At 41.3% G+C, this 24,574-nt stretch overlaps 1 protein-coding gene across 2 annotated transcripts in view; it reads left to right on the plus strand.

The window, feature by feature from the left end:
* PTPRB (protein tyrosine phosphatase receptor type B) overlaps positions 1-24,574 on the plus strand; it is a 113,927-nt gene that overhangs the window by 12,540 nt on the left and 76,813 nt on the right. Inside the window, exons 1-2 of one of the 2 annotated variants that reach the window (XM_032645139.1) lie at positions 14,389-14,712; positions 15,054-15,327. In XM_032645139.1, coding sequence (XP_032501030.1) covers positions 14,659-14,712; positions 15,054-15,327 — 328 coding nt within the window. In that variant the 5' untranslated portion in view covers positions 14,389-14,658. Of the gene's footprint in view, positions 1-14,388; positions 14,713-15,053; positions 15,328-24,574 lie in introns of those variants that run through there. The other variant, XM_032645138.1, reaches the window with a different exon arrangement.

Consider the following 24,574-nt stretch of genomic DNA (forward strand, 5'->3'; position numbering starts at 1 on the left):
CATATCTGCCTGAACACTAAAGCATTGTCTTTTAGCAAAAAGAATATTTCCCCATCTTTGCCCAAGTCGGACCATTGTGAAACAAAGGCACAGAAAGCTCCCAGACATGGCCAGGCTCACTGCAATGAGTCAAGGACAGCCAGCCCTAGAGCTCTGTCGCCAGCATACCAGTCCCGGGGGCCGACCCAGCACCGTGTTACAGAGCCCACGTGGTCCAGCCCTAGAGCTGGGTTTGCAGCCTTGGGCTGTGGCAACTACTCTGTAGAGTTTTTTGGTTTTTGATTTTTCGTATTTTTCTAAAGTGAAGTTCACTCTAAAGTTTACATGAGCTCCCAGATGGAGCACCAGAATGACTGCAGCCAAAGATCTCATGTTCCATTTTTTTCTTGAAGCTCAGGCAAACCGTAACTATGTCCTCGGAAGCTGAATGTATAAAAGCTATGCTCTTTCCAAAGGCAGTTTCTAAAACCGCAGTTTTCCATGACTCTCATGCCTTAGGTGAGGCACCCCTGCTAGATCATCATTTGATTTAGTGCGAGCATTTACTTTATAACAGTCTGTTATAAACAGCTGTAGTTAAATACTTGGAAAAGTAAAAATGGGTCACTTGGGAGGTAAAATCCCTGTCCTTTAAAAGTAATTTTGAAAGGTACTCTACCTCAACACCTAGAAGAGTATTAGAGAGGAATAAAATTGTTCAACTTAATCGCTTGGATTTGTGTAAAGAAAATCTTTGTGTGTCAGTTATTTTCTTTATCAGCTAGCTCCTGGTTTGGGAGGATTTTGGATTGACTTACTGTAGTTGGGCCATGAGTTGGAGTGGTCTGTTATCGGTGATGATAGGAAAAATCTGAATGTGAGCTTTTGGAGAGTAGGGACTGTAATTATTCAATTTTGTAGCTCCAGCACCTGAACATAATAATGCTTAATGCTTACTAAAGGTGTGTAGAAAGGAAAGGGAAAGAAAGGTGTAGAGTGGAATGGAGCAAAATGGAGTGGAACTGGAGAGTGAAATGGAATGGAATGGAGTGGAGTGAAATTAAGCAGAGGGGAGTGAAATGGAATGGGGAGAATGGGATGGAGTGCTAGGGTATTGAGTTGATTGAAGTGATATAGAAGTGGGTGGAATTGTTGAACACTTGGGTAACAAATGACACATCTACTGCCGATGTCCATCTACTGCCAAGGTGTGATGGTCATGCTGAGTAACCATGTTTTTTTATATTGCCTAAGTATTCAAAGTTTGTGTGTATCTAGTATTTAATATGTTTCTATTATCTAATACTGTGTGTATATATATATATATATGTAGAGAGAGAGAGAGAGAGAGAGAGAGTTTCATTCAGGGGCTAATTATTCAGTTCCTTTTTCTCCTTTCTAGTTTCCCCCATTTCATCTCTTAATCGCCCTTCAACTGCCCACCACCACCAAAAAGGGAAAAAAAGTGTAAAAGAAAAAGGAGAATGAAGCAATGATGACTGTCTAGTGACTTTGGAAAATGTTCATGCATCCAACAAATATTTCCTGACAACTTAACTAGTGTCAGAACAGAGTGGTTAAGAACTCGGGCTTTGAGGTCTAAGGTCTGACTGCCTCTTACTAGCTGGTGACCGAGTCTCAGTTTCCTCATCTATAAAATGAACCTCCAACTCTTAGGGCTGTAGTGAGGGCCAGGAGAGACAATGCCTGTAAAACACTTACCGCAGTACCTGATCCTTAGTAAGCACTTAAGAAGGAATAGCTGTTATTGCTATTTTTTACTGGGACACAAAGATGAATGACAAGTTGTTGCCCTGAAGGAACTCACCATCTGCTGAGGTGTTGAGGGAGATGGAGATTACACGGGCTTGTGTGGAATACAAAAGAGAGGTTCCTGACTAGTGTGGAGGTTTTAGTAGGTGTGCAGTAGGTTAATGTCTTCTGGAGGAGGGAATATCTGAACTGAGCTTCACGGAGTACAGGAGTTAAAACAATAAGAGGTGGGGGAGTGGGGAGGGAGGGATGTGTAAGAGCTGAGATGGGACAGGATGGAAAGTTAGAAGTGATTTAAACTCTCACCTAAAATTAGTATTTTTTAAGAAACTTGGGAATTTTATCACTTCAATCCAATCACACATTCCATACTTGTTTTTTGAGCACCTATTATCTGCCAGACATTGTGGGGGATGTGAAAAATAAATAATAAAGCTGGCGTTACAGAAGCACATAGAATCATTGAGTATAGGATCAGCAAAATCTGTTAAGACTGAATAAAAGACTTAGACAGTATAAGAGTCCTGTAATAATTCTCACACATACAGATACTGAACATATATCGATGAACACTTCAAACACATGTTTTGAAATGCAGTCTTCATCCAGAAACAGACACTAGTTCCTACTTGTTATTTTAATCACTGACACTATTAGATTATCTGTCAATCCTTTTGTCCCCATACATATGTAGCAACTACGTAGAATTTAGCACACTTGACCTGAAAGAGAAATCGAGAGAAGAAAGAAAAAGAACTGAAATACTAAGAACCTTTTACTTGGAAAGGCAGTGTCATTACTACTAACTCACATTTATGAAGTGACCAGTGTTCTCGATCTGCAAGCAAAGGGTGAGTTAGGATTGGAACATAGGATTGGGAATGGAGGGTGGGATATCACAAAACACTTTCAATGAGAAAGTGGAATGTATTTGTGTTTTCCCTTCCATCAAGGGTTCTTTTGAGTTATGAGGAAGGAAACATGAAGAGATGCTATACACCATTTGCAAAGAAGAGGATCTAGGGGATAAAAATAATAGCTAAAATTTGTGTGCCAGCAACTATGCTAAGCACCTTCATATACTCTGGGGGGTGGGTACCTGTATGTAGTTTTCCATCACTGTGTAACAAACTACCCCAAAACTTAGTAGTTTAAAACAATGACAGCTTATTTTTCTCACGGTTTTGTTGGTTGGGGCAGGGAGCGAGGGCGTTCCTCCGCTGGTTTCACCTGGGCTCACCCTGCAGTTGCGTTCAGCGTCGAGCTAGAAGTTTCACAGTAGCCTCTCTTGCATGGCTAGCAGTTGACGGTGGCTGCAGGCTTGGTTCTCCACCTGGCCTCTCATCCTCCACTCGACTATACCAGCTTCTTTACGTGATGGTTTCAGAAAGCTTTGCACGAGAGGAAACGTGGAAGCTACAAGCCTATTGAGACCTAGGCTCTGTAACCACACATTACTTCTGCCACATTCTACCAGTCAACGGAATCACAAACCAGGCCAGATTCATAAGGTGGAGAAACAGACCCCGCTTCTTGATGGGAAGAGCTGCAAAGTCACATTGAAAAGGGGCATACATATTGGGTGGGAGGAATCTGTGGTCATTAAACAATCTACCGTAGTATTTATTAATTTATTATTATTTTGTAGATGCCTAGTTTAAACGTAAAGAGGCGAGGACTCACCCAAGGTCAAATGATTAAAGAATAGCAGAGCAAGGAGGAGAGTACACACACACACACACACACACACCCTGCACATCTAGTCACCTTATTCTCTTGCACAGAGCTCTTATTAATGAAGGTAAATGCCAAAAGGACATGATTTGGAATCCAGCATCACTCAATGCTACTGCAAAGTTGTCCTAAGTTGACTCTCTTTGGAGCAGCATTTTCCCTACCTTTTTCCTTTTCCTTCTCTTTCCTCACATTGTCTTATGCCAGTTTGGAAGGTTGTGAACCCGAGCCAGTACATGGCTTCAAAACTCTCCTTCTCTCAACCTGGACATGAATTAAATGAATCAACATGTATCACGTGCCTACAGTACTGCCTGGAAAAATAGTGTTTAATTAACATTAGCTACTACTGTTATTATTGTTACCATCACAGTATTATGTGGCAGTGTGTGTCTTTACAAGGACAAAGTTGGTGGAACAAGAAGCTTGTCTACAGTATGAGTCAGGAAATAGCTAGCTCAGTGGTTCTCAAAGTATGGACCGAGATTCAGAACTTGTTAGAAATGCAACCACTTGGACCCTACCCTAGACCAACTGAATCCGAAACTCTGGCTGTAAGGCCCAGCAATCAGTGTTTTAACAAGCCCTCTAAGTCACACAGAGGTGTACTTTTAAATTCCAGAACCACTGATGGAGATAAATCTTGTCCTTCACCCACAATATCTGTCCCATGGACTTCTAAACACCTTAGTTTCCCACCACTGACGGCACTTCTGTGCGTGTGTCATGAGGGGGTGAGAGGGGGTGGTGACATAAAAGCTAAATAATCAAGTAGCAGAAATTAATGTATCTAATTCCAGCCTCCTGCTGTGACTTTGCAGAGTGTACAACATTGAAGGAATGGGGCCCAGGGTGGGTGAGTGGAGCCTGGGGAGATAGAGAACTGCTGCTAGACTCTAGGCTTTTTGTGTTCTAGAAAAAGGGGGTTCCAGGCACATGGTTCCACCGGGAATGCACGAGACTCTGTATTGGAACATCAGCTGGATTTCAGCACTTGTGCACGCCCTCAGCCAGGCATCCCTGCGTACTACATCCACAGAGGTATACTGTGTTCTTATGCACAAGCCCAGTTGTAGATCAGGCCAGAGGTAGGTGTGAGAAGTGTACCCTGCATGTATTAGCCATTCCCTATGGGCAAGGAGAGACAGGCAGGGCTGGAGGAAGCCGGAAGTCAATCTTTTGGGGACCTGAGCATGAGATACAAAGGGAAGAGTTAAATGTGCAGAAGTGTCCTCCAAAGGAAGGGAAGCCAGGCCTTGGAATTCTGTTTAGCATCAAAATCTGAGCAGCCTCCATTTATCATTTGAGCAGTGGACTCTCAAGAGAGGTCCAGTCTGTATCCCCTCTCAGCCATGTGACCTCGGGGGAGGCGGTTTGATAAAGCGGTAAAGAGCTAGGGCTCTCACGTCAGAGAAAGCTGGTGTAAACACAAGTGGTGTCTTCTACTAGTTACTTGTCATACTTGTTTCCTCTCTAAAATAAGGATAATTAAGGTACTGTATCTGCCTCATAAAACAGTTGTGAGGATTAAAATCTGATTAAGAAAAGTGCTTAGTGCCTTGGCTATACACGATAAGTACTCAATAATGTTCGCAAGCAATACTAACCTCCTGTTGTTGTTTCATCACCCCTACCCTGCCTGCATCACAGGGTTGTTCTAAGAACCAGGTGGACCAGCGTTATTATGTGAAACTGCTTTCAAAGGAATCAAGCCTTGAACATGCATTAAAAATGTTACTGGCTGGTTCTGATTCTACTCAACATCCCTCAATCTGGTTTGAAGGCACACCCCCTTCTTCCCTTCCCCACCCTGCCCTGGCCTGGGCCCGGGAGACGGACCACATTTCCTCAGTTCATGAATAGCCATTGTGGTGCTGGTCTGAGTTTAACGGCTCTGTGCTTCCTTCCAGTTGGCCCTCAGAGACATCACAAACCAACGTGAGTCTCCAAATAAGTGTGGTGGCAAATGCAAAACACCTCCACCTCCTCCCACCCCAGACCCCTTTATTGTGCTACTTAAACACAGGGGAGTCTCTCCACTGCCACCACCGCTCTGTGGCCAGAACTAAAGATGGGACAATATTCCCCTTCACTGAGACAAACACCTAGAAGGAGAAGTACAAAGATGTAGCAAAACAAAGCACCCCACACCATCTCCTAATGATTCCTCAGGACCGAGGGTAGATTCTTAGATTGTCTAGAGTGAATGGGATAAAAGATAAACAGACTTTTCTGAGACTGCCCCTAGTACAGGAAGTCCATTCTAGCGGGTACGATATTGCGGGAGGGATGTGTTCCTGAAGACCCTAATTTATAATTAGCATCATTCAAGTCTAATTCTGACAAAGGGCTGCAGTTCTCTCAGACGGCCCACTAATATGTATTACTATGTGCCAACAGCATAATATGGTTTACAGTTCGCTCGACCCTCTCTGGCTTTAAACTCTCAAGGATTTTTCTTTTCTTTCATTTTCTTTTAGTTATAGGGGATTTGCCTGACTCTCCATTTTGTGCACCAAAAGACTGGGTTCATATTTTGTCACAATATAAATCACATGCCCATAAAATGCAACCATAAAACAGAATATGTGCATTGAAATGGGCTCTTTAACCTGCCAGTATTTCTCTGACACATGGGTTTCCCTCAGCAGATGAGGTCAAGCCCAGATGAGGGTTGATGCAGAGAGGAGAGAACATAGCAAAGGAGGGGAAATGAGATCGAAGGAGAAACCAGGATGTACAAATTGAGATAGGAAGTCTGTGGCTCTCAGCCCTGGTCTTACATACATCAGAATCACCTGGGAAGCTTTTTGAAGATGCAGGTTCCAAATTCTCCCTCAGACCTACTGAATCAGAATTACTGACACAGGACATCAGCACCGGAGTGTAAAAATCTCCCCATTGATTCTAATGTGCAATTATGTTTATGATCCATTGGAGAATAATTGAATAGCCAACCTGTTAGAAAAAACCATTGAATACAAGAGAAGAGGAACAGTTCTGCTGGAGATGTATCTATAACTTGAATCTAATTATCAGGAAACATCAGACAAATGCAAATGGAGGAAAACACGTACCATAGAAATAACTAACCTGTATCGTTCAAAAAAGTCAGTGTCATAAAAATCATTTTTAAAGGCTGATGAATTGTTCCAGATTATGGAAGATTAAGAGACTTGACAACTAAATATAACACAGGATCCTGGGTGGGCTCCTTAACAGACAAAAAACAACAACAACAAAAAATGCTAAAGAGACATGCTTGAGTCAACTGGCGAAGTTGAAATACAGATTGTGGATTAAAGCATTGTATCAATTTTGCATTTCTTAAATTTGATATCTTTACTGAGATTACAAACTTAATTCAGAAGATATGCAGCCCACTCTGAAATGGTTTAGGTAAAAGTATCGTAGAGAGAGAGAAAGAGATGATAATAAAGCAAATGTGGGGGAATGCTAAAAGAAAAAAGATGAGTGGGTCTTGGTAAGGATATGTCGTAGCACTCCATATAATTTTCACCACTTATCTGTAAGTTTGAAATTATTTCCAAACAAAAAAGTTTAAAAAATAAAAAGAGTATTTTGCTTAAGGGCTTTTATAGGGTAGAATCCAAGGGATGCTCCTGAGTTAGGGGTAGACCAGTGGCTCAGACTTACAAAGACCTGTCCATCTTCTTCAAGGACCAGGAGGAGAGAGGGGATGGATGGGGGGAGAGGAGAGCAAACACCATGAGAAATGATGATGAGTTTGCAAGAAAGAGCAGTAAATCCAAGGGTCAGAACTGGCGGATGAGCTGGATGATAAGTATGAAGATAAGATAAATAAACTCTGGAAAAGATTGCTAAGTACTTTAAATCCCTGTGATTTACCCCAGTTACATATTGGTTGCGCCCACATATTCATTCCACTCACAGAATAACAGCTTTGAAAACCAGTTATGAAATACAGTGAAAAGTCACTGAAAGGGGAAATGCTATGAATTCCAGGGGCTGTCTTTGAAGGGAAGATCCTTTTCATCCTTCCCACCCTTTGGGGGAACTGGCAACAGAATCCTACCATTGCTAAATCCAGATGAGATCACCACTAGGGTAATTTTTATTTGGAAAGTACACAGGAGGTACCTGTTTTTTCATCAAAGCTCTTCTGATCTGGATCTCTAATAGATCTGGGCCAATGAACACACACTACCAGTGTAGCTTTACCAGGTGCTTGCCCTTCATCTGTGTGTCTGTGAACATTTGTTGTTTGCTCCTCTTTGTGCAAGGCTGTACTTCCAGCCCAGGACAGCAAAGCTGTGGAGAGGATACCACAGTAGATGCTTTGCTAAGAGTTTTGACCTTGGTGGCCTGAATCCAATGACCTCTGGATTATTCTAGAAGGATTTGGTCTTCCATGGGGTCAGAAGCTGCTTGGGCACTAGCCTATCCTAAGGCTTAGGTGCTAGGTATTATTGGATTCTGTGATGCTAAGGGTTACAGGTCTGCACTGGAGCAACTGAAGAATACAATTGCTTTTAAGATTCCCCAGTACTTAGCCATGTCCTTGTTTAGTGGTGAGCTGTGAATATTTACTGTCAATAGATGAACAGGCATTGAGTCTCCACAACCTGGACATGTGGGAGAGATAACGAAGAGCCATGACTCCTTCCATCAAGAGGTTTCTAATCTAGCTGATGGTTTTATCATTATATTTTTGAAAAACATGGTAAGATCCTTTGATCTTCCACTTTGATCACTCTCAGCCTCAACATTCAGGGGAGTCTGAGATGCGCTGTGTGGATAAGGTGGGCAGAATGCTGGCCCAGCATGCCTCCATCTTTTAATTTTTTTAATGAAAAGTGAAAAATCCAGATATTTTTCCCCTTTAAAATCTCCTGTTTTTCTCAACATTACCTGCTTATCCCATTTTTTAAAAACTATATTAAGATCACACTATAAGAGCCAGAAAAGGCGCACATGCTGGTCAAATAGGGAGCCCTCTGTTTGCGAGCTCCAGTGAATTCATGGGAAATGATGTTCTAACGACATGATACACAGAAAAAAAGAAGACAGAATCTTTACCCTCCAATCATCACTGTCTACTAAGGGAGATGAGATGTGTGATCATTTCTTTTGTTTTTATTCTCCTTTCCCTTAAAGCCAATGTTAGCCGTGTTTTGTTTATTTACTATCCTAGGGCTTGGATAGTCACGAGGATCATGACCTTGCTCCTGAAACCAGAATGTATAGCGGTCACGCCCATACAGGCAGCCCCACTGGCCGCATTAACGCCTTGATTCCGTTCGTGTGTGGGCCGACTCATTTCCGAGGGTGGGGTAGTAGCACCGGAAACGTGGGAATGAAGATGCAGCAGAAGTGCTTGAGGTTGAAAAAGTGATTCGTTTACAGTCACATCTGGTTTTAAGTCATTCGTCTGTGTACAGTTACAAAGCTCTGACAAGAGCTATGCAAAGTTCATTTCCTCCAGATTTAAAGAGGAAAAAAAAAAAAAGTGGGGGAAGGGAAGAGGGTAAAAAATTGATGTAGGAAAAAAAAATACCAAGAAACCATAGAGATGTGTCTGGGAGAGATGGTGGAGCTGCTGTTAGAGACGCATCCAGCACTCCCACCCCTCCCTTCCAGGATTTAAAAAAATCTTGGCACTGCCGCCAGTCAGAGCAGCCGGTAAATGTCTTCTGTGCTGATCTCTTGAGGAATTTCTCTTGAGTATGGGATTGACAGCAATGGTAATTTATTATTATTTGGATGTTCTCAGAAAGACATTCTTGTCCGTGGACTTTGTCATTCTCTCTAGCATTGCTGGGTGCTCAAAATCCATGATTTATTGTTATTCATCTACTATTATTAGTACTAATAATCATACTATCTAACATACTATCATCCTTTAGCCAGGGAGGTGCTATAAATATAACATGCACCTTCTCATTTTATCCACCCCCTCATTAAACCACCCCCAAATGCCTGTATGATTTCTATTTTCCAGGAGAGCTATGACCTAGGAAGGTTACAACCTAGGAAGCTAGAAAGATTCCTTGAAATATAAATATCCCAAAACAGTATCTCTAAACACAAAAGTCACAGTCCTTTTTAAAAAATTGCTTATCAAAATTATCTTACCTTAAATTTTAATAAATCTCTTTTTAAATGCATAACACCGGCTGCAGGTTAAAAATCGTATTCACTTTTGCTGTAATGTACTATTGAAACAGTTTCAGATTGAAACAGAGAAAAGGATTTTGCCATCTTGTAATTGTTTTTAACTGACACATTCCCTAATTGCTAGGCTTTCTTCTTTTTAAAAATATCTGGGGGTTGGGCTTCCCTGGTGGCACAGTGGTTGAGAGTCCGCCTGCCGATGCAGGGGACACGGGTTCGTGCCCCGGTCTGGGAAGATCCCACATGCCGCGGAGCAGCTGGGCCCATGAGCCATGGCCGCTGAGCCTGCATGTCCGGAGCCTGTGCTCCGCAACGGGAGAGGCCACAACAGTGAGAGGCCTGCATACCGCAAAAAAAAAAAAGAAAAAAAATGACAACTGGATCAGAGTTTAGAGTAGGGGATTGACAATCTAAGGCTTTTGTTTGGAATTTGGATAGCTCTTTTTCACCAACTAGAGCAGGAAGGCTTGTTGAATACACACACACACATACATACACAGGCACACACAGAGATTATTTGGCTCCACCAGAACATTTCAAATTCCTCAGGTTGCAGTAGGACCCTTAGATTTTATGTTTCTAGCAAGTTCTCAGATGATGCTGATACTAGCTTTTGAGAACCACTGTCCTAAAGGTTACTACCTCCTTCCCCTTTCTCCTTTTCCTCCCTTCATCTTCCCTCCCATTCATCTTTTCCCACCTCTTCCTCTTCAAAATCAATCTTCTCTTCTTCCTCTCTTTTATTCCTTTGCCCTTCCCTCTTTTATTCCTCTGCTCCATCCCTCCCTCCCTTTCAAGATGATATTTGAGGCATCCAGCAGGAACATGTCTAGAAGGACTTGTTTACAGTGTTTATTCAGATAATAATATTTATTGAGCAGCTACAAAGATTCACTCATTCATTCATTCATTCATCTACTCACTCAACAAATATTTGTTGAAACTCCACTGTATGCCAAACTCTGTGCAAGAAGAGCAAGACAGACAAAGACTCTGCCCTAAGGAATTCTCCATATGGCTAGGGAAGGCAGACTGTATACAAACATATAAATAACTGGATTATTACCAAGTGTCACTAATGTTCAGAATTAAATAAATGGGTTGCTGAGATGAAGATTGATAACAGCACACTTTTCCCCTGTGAGGTCAGAAAGGGCCTGGCCCCATAGGGATGTGTTTAAGCTGAGACCTAAAGATTGGGAGAAAGACAGATAAGCAGACCTCCTGGGCAGGAGTGGTCCAAGAAAAGGAAATGGCAGGCACAAAGGCCCTGGGGCAGGAAAGAGTCAGCTTCTTGGGGGTGTCTCCAAAACCTAAACCAGGGCCTGGCACACGGTAGGTGCTCAGTCAATATTTGCTGAATGAATGAGTAAATGAATTATTAGACCCAGGCCACTGGAGCATAGGAGGCAAGCAGGAGAGAGGCATGGAGTAAGCAGGGGCCAGGTCATGAAAGGCCTTTTAGGTCATGAGTGAGGATTTTGAATTAACCAATCAACTTTACCAATCCACTCTCCCTTCATCCCCCAACCTTCTCTGCATCCAGCTCAAACCCTGATGTAAAGTAACAGTTCTCAAAGTGTGACCCTGGGGCCCCTGATGATCGGTTGTATCACTCAACATGTATGTTCATGACATGATACGAGCCACGCTTTCATCCATGAAATCATAATTAATGAATATATAAATTAGAACAATTATTCATTAATTGTTATGACTATTTGTTTAAAAGGCAGCTGTTTAACCAACGGTTTAACATTAGGGACTCATGTCTAACCAAAAGCAGTCCCACCCTTCCCCTGCTGTCTGGGAAAGGTTTCCTAGTGGCAAAGAGAAGAGGTTGTCCCCTGAAAAGTTACAGAGAGGCTGATTCCAAATTCCTGGAATGCAGTAACTTCTAAAGCAAATGTAGTGTCATTACACAGGATAAATAGGTTCAAAAGAAGTTGAGGAATTCCAAACAAAGATGAGAACAAAGAATAAAATGAATCATCTTATTTGTACTTTGTACAGTAGTTTCAAATAAACTCCTCTAGGAAGAGATGTTATCTGGCAGCTTTTCCCAGTCTCTTACTGCCTTGAATCTATTACACATCTCTCTAATTTTTCATATTAATATAAGTGTTTTTAAAAGGTAAATCAGCTTTTAAAATGTAATCAGTAAAAACCTGAGTTTAAACTTTCTGTCCTTGTTTCATAGTATGTTCATTCCTATAGGTTATTTAGGACCCACTAATTAATTGGGAGCTTTGCTGTGAGCCTTAAGATTCTCCAAAAAAAGAACCAGCAGTTATATACCTTTGCGAAAGAAATATCTCTGACTCCCAGTCCTTTCCTTCACAGATTGCTATAATTCTTCATATACATTGGTATCAAAATAGATAAAAGGCACAAGACCCTAAATGTATATGTCTCTCTGATAGATCAAAAATTAAATAATTGTATTTGAAGAAATTGCTCCTTCTTTTTCTAATTCCTATTCCCAGGGTTATTATTAGCAGGTCACTGTTAATAACAGAATTTGGAAGCATCTGAAGAGTGTTATGAGGATATTTTGTTATTGCCTTGTTTGATTAGTCCTCTTCACATTTTGCCTTTTTGTTGCAGTTGCCTCTACTATAAGGCAGTATACTGCATTATAGTCAGACAGTGTATTGGATATCAAATACTATTTTAAAATTAACTGTCAAGGTATAGTAGGTTGGTAACATGTAATTTTTTAAAAAAATATGTGAGAAACCTTGGAGAACTTGAAAAAGACAGGATTTATCGAAGATTTCTGCAAAGGACAGAGGGATATTTAGTGAATTTGGGAAGGAATGTTTCAAATCTGAGGGGCTATCTATGAGAAAAATGTAAAAACCTCTTTGGTTTTTGACAAAGAGAAGGATGGGCAGCAGAAGTTAGGTAAGTGGGACCTATGCGATGGATGAATTTGAAAGAGAGCAAACTGTGTGATTTGGATGCAACCTATCACTAGGCAAACTGACAATTGGATAGCACATTAAAGTTTGCAAAGGTGCTTTAACATATGTGATCTTATTCTTCATAACAGCTCTGGGAAGTATTTAGAGTAGATATTATTCCAGTTTTACAGACGAGGAAATCACATTGTCTTCTGAATATAGCCAGAAAAGAAAACGGTAATGTTAAAAAGGAATAAAGCTGAAAAAGACCCCTGTAAAGGCTGGAGGCAGCCTGTAGGATTGCAGTCTCTAAGGGGGAGAGAAGAGGAGTATCTCTGATGATGCCGGAAGGAATGCCAGGCTGTGAAAAGTCATTGAACTTGGGGGCAAAATATGGAGGGCAAAAGTTCTTTGGTAAGACAAGTGACCTGGGCAGAGAAATAAGAAAGATTCCATTTTCCCAGAAATACACATGTGTTTTAGGTTTGAACTTCTTTGAGTGTCTGCTAACTTGAAAAAGAAATTTAAGATCTCTAGTCTGGCTGCAGATTAAAAGTCCATAGAATCTTCGAAGGAGTAGAAACTTCATCTTTTCATTAAAAAAAATTTTTTTAAACACAAGTTTTCTAAAAGAATTGAAATAATTTTCACTTTTTCATTTTTTCTCTGCTTTTCCTCTACGTAGGTACCTTTGATATAGCAGTCAATAATATAGCTTTATGTATAATCTATTTGAAAAAAAGAAAGAATATGCATCCTTCCCATTGATGTAGCTCAAATATTCTGTTTTGAAAAATCTCCTCTCTTCCGGCAGTTGTCAGGGATGACACCCAAAGAAAAGCAGTCAAACATTATTAAGGTTATTGCAATATTTTCCTACTATCACCTACGACCAATTAAACATTTTTGTTCTTCGGTTATCAGGAACTCTTTTAAAATCCATTTTCAGATACATGATCACTCAGGTACTGAGGCAGTTGCTAAAAGTTAGCATAAAGTTAGTGCTAAAAACTAAGTGAATTTCACTTTCTTGTAATATGTGGGAAGCTGAGCCGTCAAGCGTATTTTCCACAAACGAGAGCTCGTATTGCTTTCTTATATTGCTTGGACAATTATGGATGAAATGACTTTAACTACTGGATGGTCAGTGATGAAACTGCTTTGCTTGTGGGCTGGACGATTGGTGGTGATTATACTTGTTCTTGGTTAGCACCATGTGCATAAGATTTAGGGAGGGCACAGACCTCTACACAAGAGAAAGGGGAAAGTGAATGGCAGGAAAAAATGAAGGTCAAGTTGACAATGGACACCATCCTTTCGGGGTCTTTTTCTCTTGATGGTGTCAGGGGGGATACACGTTGGGACAAATGAATGCTTTGAGGTGAGAAGGGCAAAAGCACTCTAATAAAAGGCTTCAGGAAAGAGTGAGGCGACCTAGAGAAATCTGCTGTGGTCAAGTTTAATCCTGGGAAAAGAGGCCCTGGAGAAAGCAGATGAGGCAGATAGGGAGCGGCAGGCGCAGGGTGTGGAGGGAGGGAGGGGGCGGGGTGCGGAGATGGAAAGTGAGAGGGCGCAAGTCTTATTGCGGCTGAGAAGGTGGCGTTGAGGACCACGGACTGGGAAAAAGTGAAAGTCGGGCGGGGAGGCGGAGAAGGAGGCAGAGCTCCGCAGACCCGGCCGGGACCCCCGGCGGGAGAGGCGGGGGCATCTTGGCCCGCCTCGGGCTCCCTTGGCAGCCTCAGGCGTTGGCTCCTCGGGGCTCCCTCCCTCGCCGGCGCATTGTTCCTTTGCCGGGAGACGAGGAAATTGCCTTTTGATTGCGGAAGTCCGCGGCCGGGGCTCGGGGCGAGGCAGCGCGGGTCAGAATGGCAGCGTGGGAAGGGCGGCGCGCTACAGGCCCCCGCCGCCTCTCCCGTCCGCAGCCGGCCCGGGGCGGCAGCAACATCAGCGGCGGCGGCGGCGGCCCCCGCGCGTCGTCAGCCCGGAGGCCAGCGCTCTGCGCCCGCGGGGCGCGCTGAGCGCGCGCAACAAGTGGTCCCCGCTCCGCAGGCCATCGGGGCCGCCCCGCGTCCCAGCCCAGCGGTCGAGTCAGGGGGAACCGCTGAGCGCCATGCGGAGCCATGGAGCCGGGCTGGCCCTGTGGACCGCGCTGAGCCTGCTGCAGGTGAGGGGCCCGAGAACAGGTCCCCGCGGGCGGAATTTCTTCCTCTCCCTGGGGAAGAATGAGCCATATTCTTCTGAGCCCCCAGCCAGACTGACAGCTCGTGCCACTGTCAAAGGCAACAAGCCACCTTCTCTTTCCAGCTGCTCCGGAGAAAAAGCAGCTAGGGAGAAGGTGGCCACCCTCCTGGGCTGCGGGCCTCTTCTCTGGCCGGGGGGCCAAAGGATGGATGGGCTCAGGCTGGGGGCCAGGGGTGAGTGGAGCAGTTTGGGCAGCTTGCTACGGACTCGTCTCTGGGCATGTCTTGACAGCGGGCTTCAGCTGTTGTTCTGCTTCCTTTTCAGACTGGACTGGGGGAGCCAGTGAGATGCAACTTCACCCTGACAGAGTCCAGGGTCTCCAGCCGGTCCGTGTCTCTCCAGTGGAGAACTTTGGCGTCACCCTGTAACTTTAGCCTCATCTGCAGCAGTGACACGTCGTGGGTCGCGTGCTGCCACCCCGTGCGGATAGACAACACCACCTATGGATGTAACCCCAAGGATTTACAAGCGGGAACCATCTATAATTTCAGTATTATGTCTCTGGATGGAGAAGAGAAAACTGTGGTCTTGCAAACAGGTAAAAAGTGACAGGTGCGGTTGGACGGCCAGGCCACTTCCAGCTGAGCCCTGCCTTTTCAAGCTGATGTTTCACTTGAGTTCCAGGCATACAAAATAATAATAATAATAAAGGTAAAAACACCTGTGAAGATAACTATTGACAAAGATTTCTAGTCTCCTCAGATCTGGCCAGAAGCAGCTTGGTTGACTTTCAGAGACTTCCTTAGTGCTGAAAACAGCGGACTAGCCACTTAAACGGGGAGAGCAGCAAAGAGAAACTGTGGGCTGTGGAGGGAATTTGTTAAAGTGATGTGGTTTGAGCTTCCATCGCATTAAATTGTCAAGCCTTGGAATAACTTTAAGTAAATGTTTTTAGAATAAATAATGGAAGTGCAATGATTAGGGATATGACTTTCCTCAACTTAGTTTTATTTTTGGAACCAGGACATAAAATCATCAGGAATAGAGTCACTCTTAGGGGGAAATTAGAAAGTCCCTTGAGATGAGGGTATGAAAGTTATTTTTTAATCACTTGTGTAACTAAAACCACACCAATATCACAGATCATCTTTTGGTTACTCTGCACCTTAAGTCAATCATTTTCTGTTCACTTTCGGTAAACCTTTCCATGCGTATGTGGTAAGAGTTTGTCTTTCCTGCCTCAGTTTTCTTATCTGTAAAATGAGAGTGTTAGACTTGGTCATTCAGGTCCAGGTTCCAACCAAGTGCCTACTTAGGTAGGGGCTGCAATGCTTGTTACCTCATTAATCCCCAGAGCCACCCTCAGATGTGCTCGGAATTCTCTAATGACTTCGATGTTTTATGACTTCATTAGTCTTCCTTTTAACGTATTTGTTGCAATAGAGAAGCCTTACTTTCATGGAGAAAGTCAAATTTAACTGAAAAATTCCAGAAGTTAAATTTAGATATGTGTCGTCCTTGCTATTCTTTCACATTCAACCTGAACAAAGATCACTTCTTTAGCTATAGTTCCTTGAAGAGGTGAGAGAACAGTCCGTTATCAGGGCAGTTACAGTAAGGTCAGGAAATGTGACTAGGTCCTGGTAATAAGTCAATGAATTGTTCTCTTACTAATTAAGAATGCCCAATTACATCACTTGACTTACTTCAGAGGAATGTTGGATAATTTCTGAGATTTGCAGGAACTTGAATTGAAAAGAGACACCACTTGTTAAGAATGTGGTTGTGGTTTTACAGGGAATCAAAGAGACCGAAATCAACCACATAATTAGAACATTTTTCAGGAGTTTAAGTGGCTGGGTTTTTAGTTATAAAGTTCTTGGTTTCTTGGTATGTGAAGATGTGAACACTCAGATTGCTAATAATATGAAATTTATGACATAGAACTTTCAGATGTGTTCTTTACATTTGATAAGGTGTCTGTATTGAATGGGGCAGAATGATGTTTAAAAACAGGTGAGCCATCAGAAGCTTCTGGGAGAAAAGATGAAGACGTTAAGCCAGAATATACTGATTTAACCCAGAGGTTTTACTTTTTTGGAAAAAACATTGATGAAAAAGGACTCACTGTGGGTGTTACTAGTTAGAATATGTTTTGAGTTTAATTATGCATGTAGGTGTTTCAAGTCCAGAGACATTTGTGAAATGTAAGAAATGTTTGCATTTTATTGACTATGTTTAATTTAAAAAAGACTTAGTCAGCATGCCCAATTGTTAGTGTTCAGTGTCTTATCATTTTTCTTAAGGAGTTACTTTTTACAGTACCACAAATATACTTTTCATCACAAATTTTATGAGCTCCATGCCAAATGTGAAGAATGAAATTTGACCAAAAGTGATGTTTGTATAATAATTTTTTCATACTTATTTGTGTGATGGTATAACCCTACTTGGGTTTCTCTCTCTCTCTCTCTGTCTATATATATATATATATTTTATTTATTTATTTATTTATTTATTTATTTTTGGCGGTACGTGGGCCTTTCACTGTTGCAGCCTCTCCCGTTGCGGAGCACAGGCTCCGGACGCGCAGGCTCAGCGGCCATGGCTCACGGGCCCAGCTGCTCTGCGGCATGTGGGATCTTCCCGGACCGGGGCACGAACCCGTGTCCTCTGCATCGCCAGCCAGACTCTCAACCACTGCGCCACCAGGGAAGCCCTCTCTATATTTTTAAAATAATTTTATTTAAATAAACTTCTTTAAGTTAAGTTTTTTTTTTTAATGTTTCAGGGAGAATATTTTTGGTTGGTTGTTATTTATTTTTTGTCAGTACTTCTTTTTTCTTTTGCTTTCTATATTTTAAGGATATATGTGAGTTTTCTTTTAAGTTAAGAGAAAGTACTAGTATTCCTCTATATTAACTGCTAAGCTACAAAGATGAGTGTCACAAATCATATTTTACTGTTATTAAAGCAGGATCAACTAGTAGCATAATATTAAGTCTGAGATATAACTTCAAACAAAAAAAGTCATTCAAATACGTTGTGCTTTTCTTATTCCATTATGCCTATCTTATCAGTATAGAGTAAAATAGAGTGAGAGCAAGGCATGATTTGGCTGGAGATACCACAGTTGCTTAGATTATCTCTGTAATCATTCTGTATCGTTCCAAGTGTGATTTGTCTGGTTGTTTACCCTGGTAAATTATCTAAAATAACATAATGTAGACATGACCTTAAAGATCAAAAATTTCAACTAAATCAGAACTATTTCAGCACCAATCAGTTTTCACTCCAGATTTAAAATCAGAATTGAAAAACCTGTGTGGATTCAAGTTCAGTCCAGCAAACATTTATCAGGCATGAGTACTGTAGGGAGTTACACCAGGCAGTGATTGGTGAGCTTATAAAGATGACAAGCAAAGCATGGTCTCTGCCCTTGTAGTCTTGTACGGAGGTGACAGAAGGTCAGGATGAAAGTGGTGACAGAGCTTTACCACTTCTTTCTTGGGTGAAGACCTTGGCCTGCCTCTCTTTGGTGTGTTTGGTCATAAATGGTCAATGCAACAACTGTAATAAATTGAAAGCCAAATTATTTAGTTGTGCATTCATCAGAAATACATTATGAAGGTAACAGATATTGAAGACCTCAACACTTTTGTTAACACTGTGTCCTCAGAGTCTAGAGCAGAGGCTGCAGAGTGGCCCCTGGGGGTGTCTGGGTGTCTAAATAATAGACGTGCTTTGTTTGGCTCACATAATGTTTGTGAAAAATTCAGATTATTTCACCAGCATTGAGCAGAAAATTCACATAAATACCAGATGTATGGATTCTCTTAAAATACTGGAAGATCTGGCAAAACTCAGCCAGGCTGCCTAGAACTCTCTAGAGCTGAGTTGTGGTTTCTCTCTTTTCAGATACCAATTCACTGGAATCGCCCTGGACCACTTCATTTATTTCCTTACCTGAATGTATCCTAAGGACATTTGAGTTTGTTTAAATGAAACTGTAGAGTTCTCATTTAGAAATTTGGGGGGATTTTTATCTTCCCACCAGTAAGAAGTAGTTTTTCAGTACCTAAAATGGCATCTAACCCATGGTAGGTGTTCAATAAATATTAACTGGATGGGTAGATGGATGAATGAATGGGGAGATGAATGGGTGGATCTATGGATGAATAGGTAGATGATAACAGACAAATATTAATAAATAAAATGAATATTTTATTGGGAGAGTGTACTTAAAAATATGATCTATTCGGGCTTCCCTGGTGGCGCAGTGGTTGAGAGTTGGCCTGCTAATGCAGGGGACACGGGTTCGTGCCCCGGCCCGGGAAGATCCCACATGCCGCGGAGTGGCTAGGCCCGTGAGCCTCGGCCGCTGAGCCTGCCCTCCGCAACGGGAGAGGCCCGCATACCGCAAAAAAAAAAAAAAAAAAAAAAAAGAGAAAAAAAAAAAAAAAAAATTATCTTTTAACCTTGGGTTATGGGTAAGTTATGGAGCCCAGGGAAGAAGTCTAGTCATAGAGAACTTTACCTACAGGAAGAATACCTTAGTGGCATATGACTTCTTAGTCAGTTTCAGGTACTTATTAATCAGCCTAGAGCAAAAGGCAAAAAAAAAAAATTTAGCTCTTTATACATGGCTCCTTCCTCTGTCTTTAATTTAAAAAAATTTTAAGAGCTTTAATTACCAAATCACCATATCAGCTATTATTTCCACCTCAAAATGTTGCTTCTTGTATTAGTTTACCAGGGCTTCTGTAACAGAACACCACAGATAGGGTGGCTTAAACAGCAAATTTATTTTTTCACAGTTCTAGAGGCTAGAAGTCCCAGATCAAGTTGTCAGCAGGTTTCTTCTGAGGCTTCTCTGACTGGCTTGCAGATGACCACCTCACTATGTCCTCAATGGTCGTCCATCTGTGTTGTCTGTGTCTAATCTTCTTAGGACACCAGTCATATTGGATTGGGGCCCACCCTAAAGATCCCATTTTAACTCAGTTACCTCTTTAGAGGTCTTATCTCCAAATACAGTCACAGTTTGAAGTATTGGTGGTTAAGGCTTCAAAGTATGAATTTTAGAGGGATGCAATTCAGTCCATAACACTTACATGGCTTTAAACACAGGCCATTATTTCTCAATAATGTCTGTAAGCTACTGGCATTAAACTCTCTTGCAGAATTTGTTATAAAAGCATGTTCTTGGCTTCTACCTCATATATAATGAATTTAGAAAGAGTGGAGCCTAGGGTATCTGATTTTAAACAAATATCAAAGTGAATCAATGCACACTGAAGTTTAAGAGCTGTTGACATCGTTTTTCTATTATTCATTGGCATTAAGATTTTGGTACCATTCCTTTTTATGCCTGGTTAAATCTGTAATGCCTAGGAATATTTGTTGTCTTTCCCAGGAAGAAAATAATATTTTCTGATATTTGTCTTGTGCTTTTATAGTATGTAAAATACTTTCACCTACCTTGTTTAGTAGGTAAGAGTATAAAATATATATTATACTGACCATATATTGTTTAATTATAGCCACATGGCAATCCTGTGGAGGGAGTATCATGAAGGCACAGGTGGTTAAGTGTTAAGTTCTGAAAGCAGCTGCCTCCATCACTTACTAACCAAGTTGCCTTGAGCAAGTTCCTCACCTCTTTTAATCTATAAAATAGGGACAATAATAAAGAGAATGCTCACTTCCTAGGGTCGTTTTGAGGTTTTAATTGATTCATACATAAATTCTAGAACAGTTTTTGTCACATACTAAGTGTGTAGTAAGTTTCCTGTTATTACTTTCAGATTGGAGATGAGATTGACATTCATAAGAATTAACTAATCACAAATCCATAGAGCTAATATATGGTAGACCTAGACCTTGAACCCAGATTTACTGGCCCCAACTCCAATTCTTTCCACTACTCTGTAGAATGGACACAATTTTTAAGTTGGTTTTTGTCCTTTCAGATTACATATGATAGTTTGTTGTTACTTTTCAATTCAACTTTTAAAGAGAAAATAATATATTATGAAATACTTTAAATCTATAGTTACTTAGCCTACACAAGGGTAGAATAATGATTAATGTGTGTTAGTGTGGTGAAATAATATTGATTTTGATTGTGTTGAACTTCTGGTGATGGACTTCAGTATTTAGGAATCAGCCATTTGCAGTATAGTTATTTCAGGAATTCTAAGATCAAGCTGAGCTCTGTGTAGGGAATCAACCAACCTAGTTCTCTGCACTTGACTTTTTGTGTGTTTGGAAGCTTCTTCCATTTGTCTGACTTCTGTAGGTGGGCCTGGCATTCTACAGATTAGCAAGAAATAAAATCTAATTTGTCCAGACAGAATGGAAGAAAATTTGTTTCACCTTCCATTCCCGGACACCAATTCCCTGGAATCCCCCTGGGGGATAAAGGATAATACGACTTTCTGACCTTGTAGGAGAGGTCAAACCCATTCTAAATGTATGAATGTGTATAAACAAAGATGAATCTATGCAACTAAAATTAACATGGTAGGTATACATACAGATTTCCAGGGATTTGGGGTTTTGATTTTGTTTTTCTTCCTCTAGATGGAAAAGTTCAAATACATAAAAGGTAAACAGAATAGTATAAGGAACGAGCATGTACTCATCACCTACCTTCAACAGTTACCAACTGACAGACAGTCATGCTTCATCTATATCCTCACTCACTCCCCCACCCAGTATCATTTTGACACAGTCCAAGTCATCATTTAATTTCATTTATAAATATTTCAGTATGCATTTCTGAATGATAAGCATTATTTTTAACATAACGACAATATCCGTATCGTACCTAACATTGACAGTAATTCCTTAGTATCTAGATGTCCAGGTTCGGCAGCACACATCAAGCGACAGCTCATGAATTTCTACATGAGAGCGGCTTCTAGGCAACAGTCTGGAAGAGGAGGCCAAAGGATTTCCCTTTGTACTGCATTTGTGTAGCATTTAAATAATATTGAGAAAACCTCAATTGGTTCCTGTTTGTTTGTTTGGCTGCGCTACGTGACTTGCAGGATCTTAGTTCCTGGACCAGGGATCGAACCCGGGGCCCCATAAGTGAGAACTCCAAGTCCTAACTACTGGACCACCAGGGAATTCCCAAGAAAACCTCTATTGTTAATATCAAAGAGAGGAGGAGTAGGGCTGCTGAAGGATGTCGGCATGAGGGTGTTAAAGTCTCTGTCAGCTGTCATCGTCCCCTCCGTGCTGACGTGGTTCTCTAATACTCGACAGAAGTGAGCTTTTCAGTGCTTTTGCTTAAACTGCTCTCTCATTCTGCAATGGCCTCTCTTCTCTCTGATTTCTGCGTCCTACTTGACCTTCCAACTTGCTCAAGTTCATTTCAAGCCCACCTCTGAGACCTTCCCCTTGGATATCATTCTCCTTTTGCATATTCAGCATTGGTGCTGACCTGTGTTACCCTTAACAGCAAGAACAGCTGCAATACTCACACCAACTATTTACTGAGGCCCCACCATGCGCCAGGGCTGCACTTAACACTTTGGCTCCAGTACCTCTTAACACTTACAACTCTGTAAAGTAAGTATTGTTAGTCCCATTTTACAGATGAGGAAACTTAGCCTCGGGGAGGTTAAGCAATTTGCCTAAAGTCACTGTTTGAAGTGATAGTGTTGAGATTTGAACCAGGTTTAGTCTGACATCAAAGTCAGCCTCTCTGATAAGTTACCTTTGTGTTTACCTTTTTCACATATGTCTTAAATGCCCGAGTAAACTGTAGACTCTCAGAAGCCAAGTATGATGACCCATAAAATAACATGGCATTCCTCACTCGTGTTAATCATGATGCAAACGATTGTCAAAGCTGCTTTAGGGGCTTCCCTGGTGGCGCAGTGGTTGAGAGTCCGCCTGCCGATGCAGGGGACACGGGTTCGTGCCCCGGTCTGGGAGGATCCCACATGCCGCGGAGCGGCTGGGCCCGTGAGCCATGGCCGCTGAGCCTGCGCGTCCGGAGCCTGTCCTCCGCAACGGGAGAGGCCACAACAGTGAGAGGCCCGCGTAACGCATAAAAAAAAAATTAAAAAAAAAAAGCTGCTTTAATTGCGATGCTGTTAAAACTTTGAAAGTTCCTCGCTACCTGAACTTTATATTTAGTGTATAAAGTTGATAAATGGAATGCATGTTAATCTGATATATTAGCATAGTATAGTATATCATCTTATAATAAGTCAGAAAGCTGACTATAGTCAAACAGCAACAATTACAAAAGTAAAAGAAAATTACATCTCTATAAATCTATTTAATTAACTACAGATTGTGAGCAATCGCTTTCTCGTTTTCTCCTTCTGCCCATTTTAAAAAACCTGCACCAAGGAATGGTTTGTGGCTTTTCCCCCCCACCCTTACCCTGGTTTCCATGAGAAAATTCGCAATTAGTTTATAGGAATAGTTGATGTTCACTCCATTTTATATAGAGTGCTACATAAATGCAGCTTCCAGTCTCCTAGCCGCCCTGTTTTTAACTAGAATTGTATCCTAATTCCTGTAAAGGTACAGAAATTGAATCTGTAATCCATAAAAAATTGATCTCTTGTCCTGGAGTTAGTGCTGAAAGATAAGGTGTGTTTTGGAGAGGTGGGTGGAGGATAATATCCTGTTTGAGGAGACCTTGAGTTCCTATGGAGGAACTCAGACTTCATCTCATGAAAAGTTCTTGGTGCTCCCTAGGGGATGAGGATGGCAGATGGGAGAGATACAAAGCAGTTATTCGGCAATAGTGGAAAAAAGACAGAAAATAAGGCAGACACCCAGAAAACTCAGAGTAATCCAGACACAAGGTGATGGAACACCAGGTTAAGGCAGTAAGATTAGGGGAAAAAAAGAAACGGAGAAGAAAACCATTATTTTTAAAAAATCAATGGAACTTTCCTGGCGGCAGGATTAGATTTAGCTATTATTAGTGTTGTTATTCACTTACCTATGCTACACTCTCCAAACCGTCAAATGAAAGTCCTGTAAATTTGTCTGTTATTTTTCATAGAGATCTGGTTTGGTTTTTTTGTTGTTATACTGATTGTGTGACTCATGACATCATTTTCCACCCTGGGACAACTAAGGTGTGATAGAAAAGATCTCACGACTTGGAGTCAAGTGTTAGAAGCTCAGCTGAATTACTTGTTACCTGTGTGATGTAAATGAGTCACTTAATGCCTCTGACCCTTATTACAACTAAGAAAACACATTGTAAACGATCAGATCCTACACAGATATGTTGTGTGCTATTATGACTTCAAAAAAAGTTTTTGGCACTAACTTATGGATTCCCTGCTCTCTTGTTGTAAGGCTAAGTTTATTTCCAAAATAAATACTATCATTTTGAATTCTAAACACTCTGCAAATTCCTATAGCAGTAGATAATAATGTTTTGATGACCATACAAAAGAAATTTTAAAGCAAATATCACTTCCATTTTATACATAGGGGTGTCTCCCTCTTCTTAAGTCAGATTTTTTTAAAAGGGAAGAAAGGAAGAATCCATTTTGGTTCAGGAATTTAGCTAAACTTTATCAGAAAAAGTGGGTTGACAGCAAACCTACTTATGAAATTCTGGGGCTTCCTGATACTGATAGATTCATTGAAATACAGCAGCTGAATGCTATGGAATTTTGCATTTGGCATTCAATATTCCAGATCCTTCTGGAAATAAATACAAACAAAGATGTCTTAAATTGATGGCTAATGATAAATTTTGATATATTGATTGAGATTAAATTATTGATTTATGGTTTTCAACAGTTCTCAAAGCTTATAATACTTCACTGGTTACTGTATGTATGAGAGCAGTG

The sequence above is a fragment of the Phocoena sinus genome, chromosome 10 (assembly GCF_008692025.1).
Source record: "Phocoena sinus isolate mPhoSin1 chromosome 10, mPhoSin1.pri, whole genome shotgun sequence".
Classification (NCBI taxonomy): domain Eukaryota; kingdom Metazoa; phylum Chordata; class Mammalia; order Artiodactyla; family Phocoenidae; genus Phocoena; species Phocoena sinus.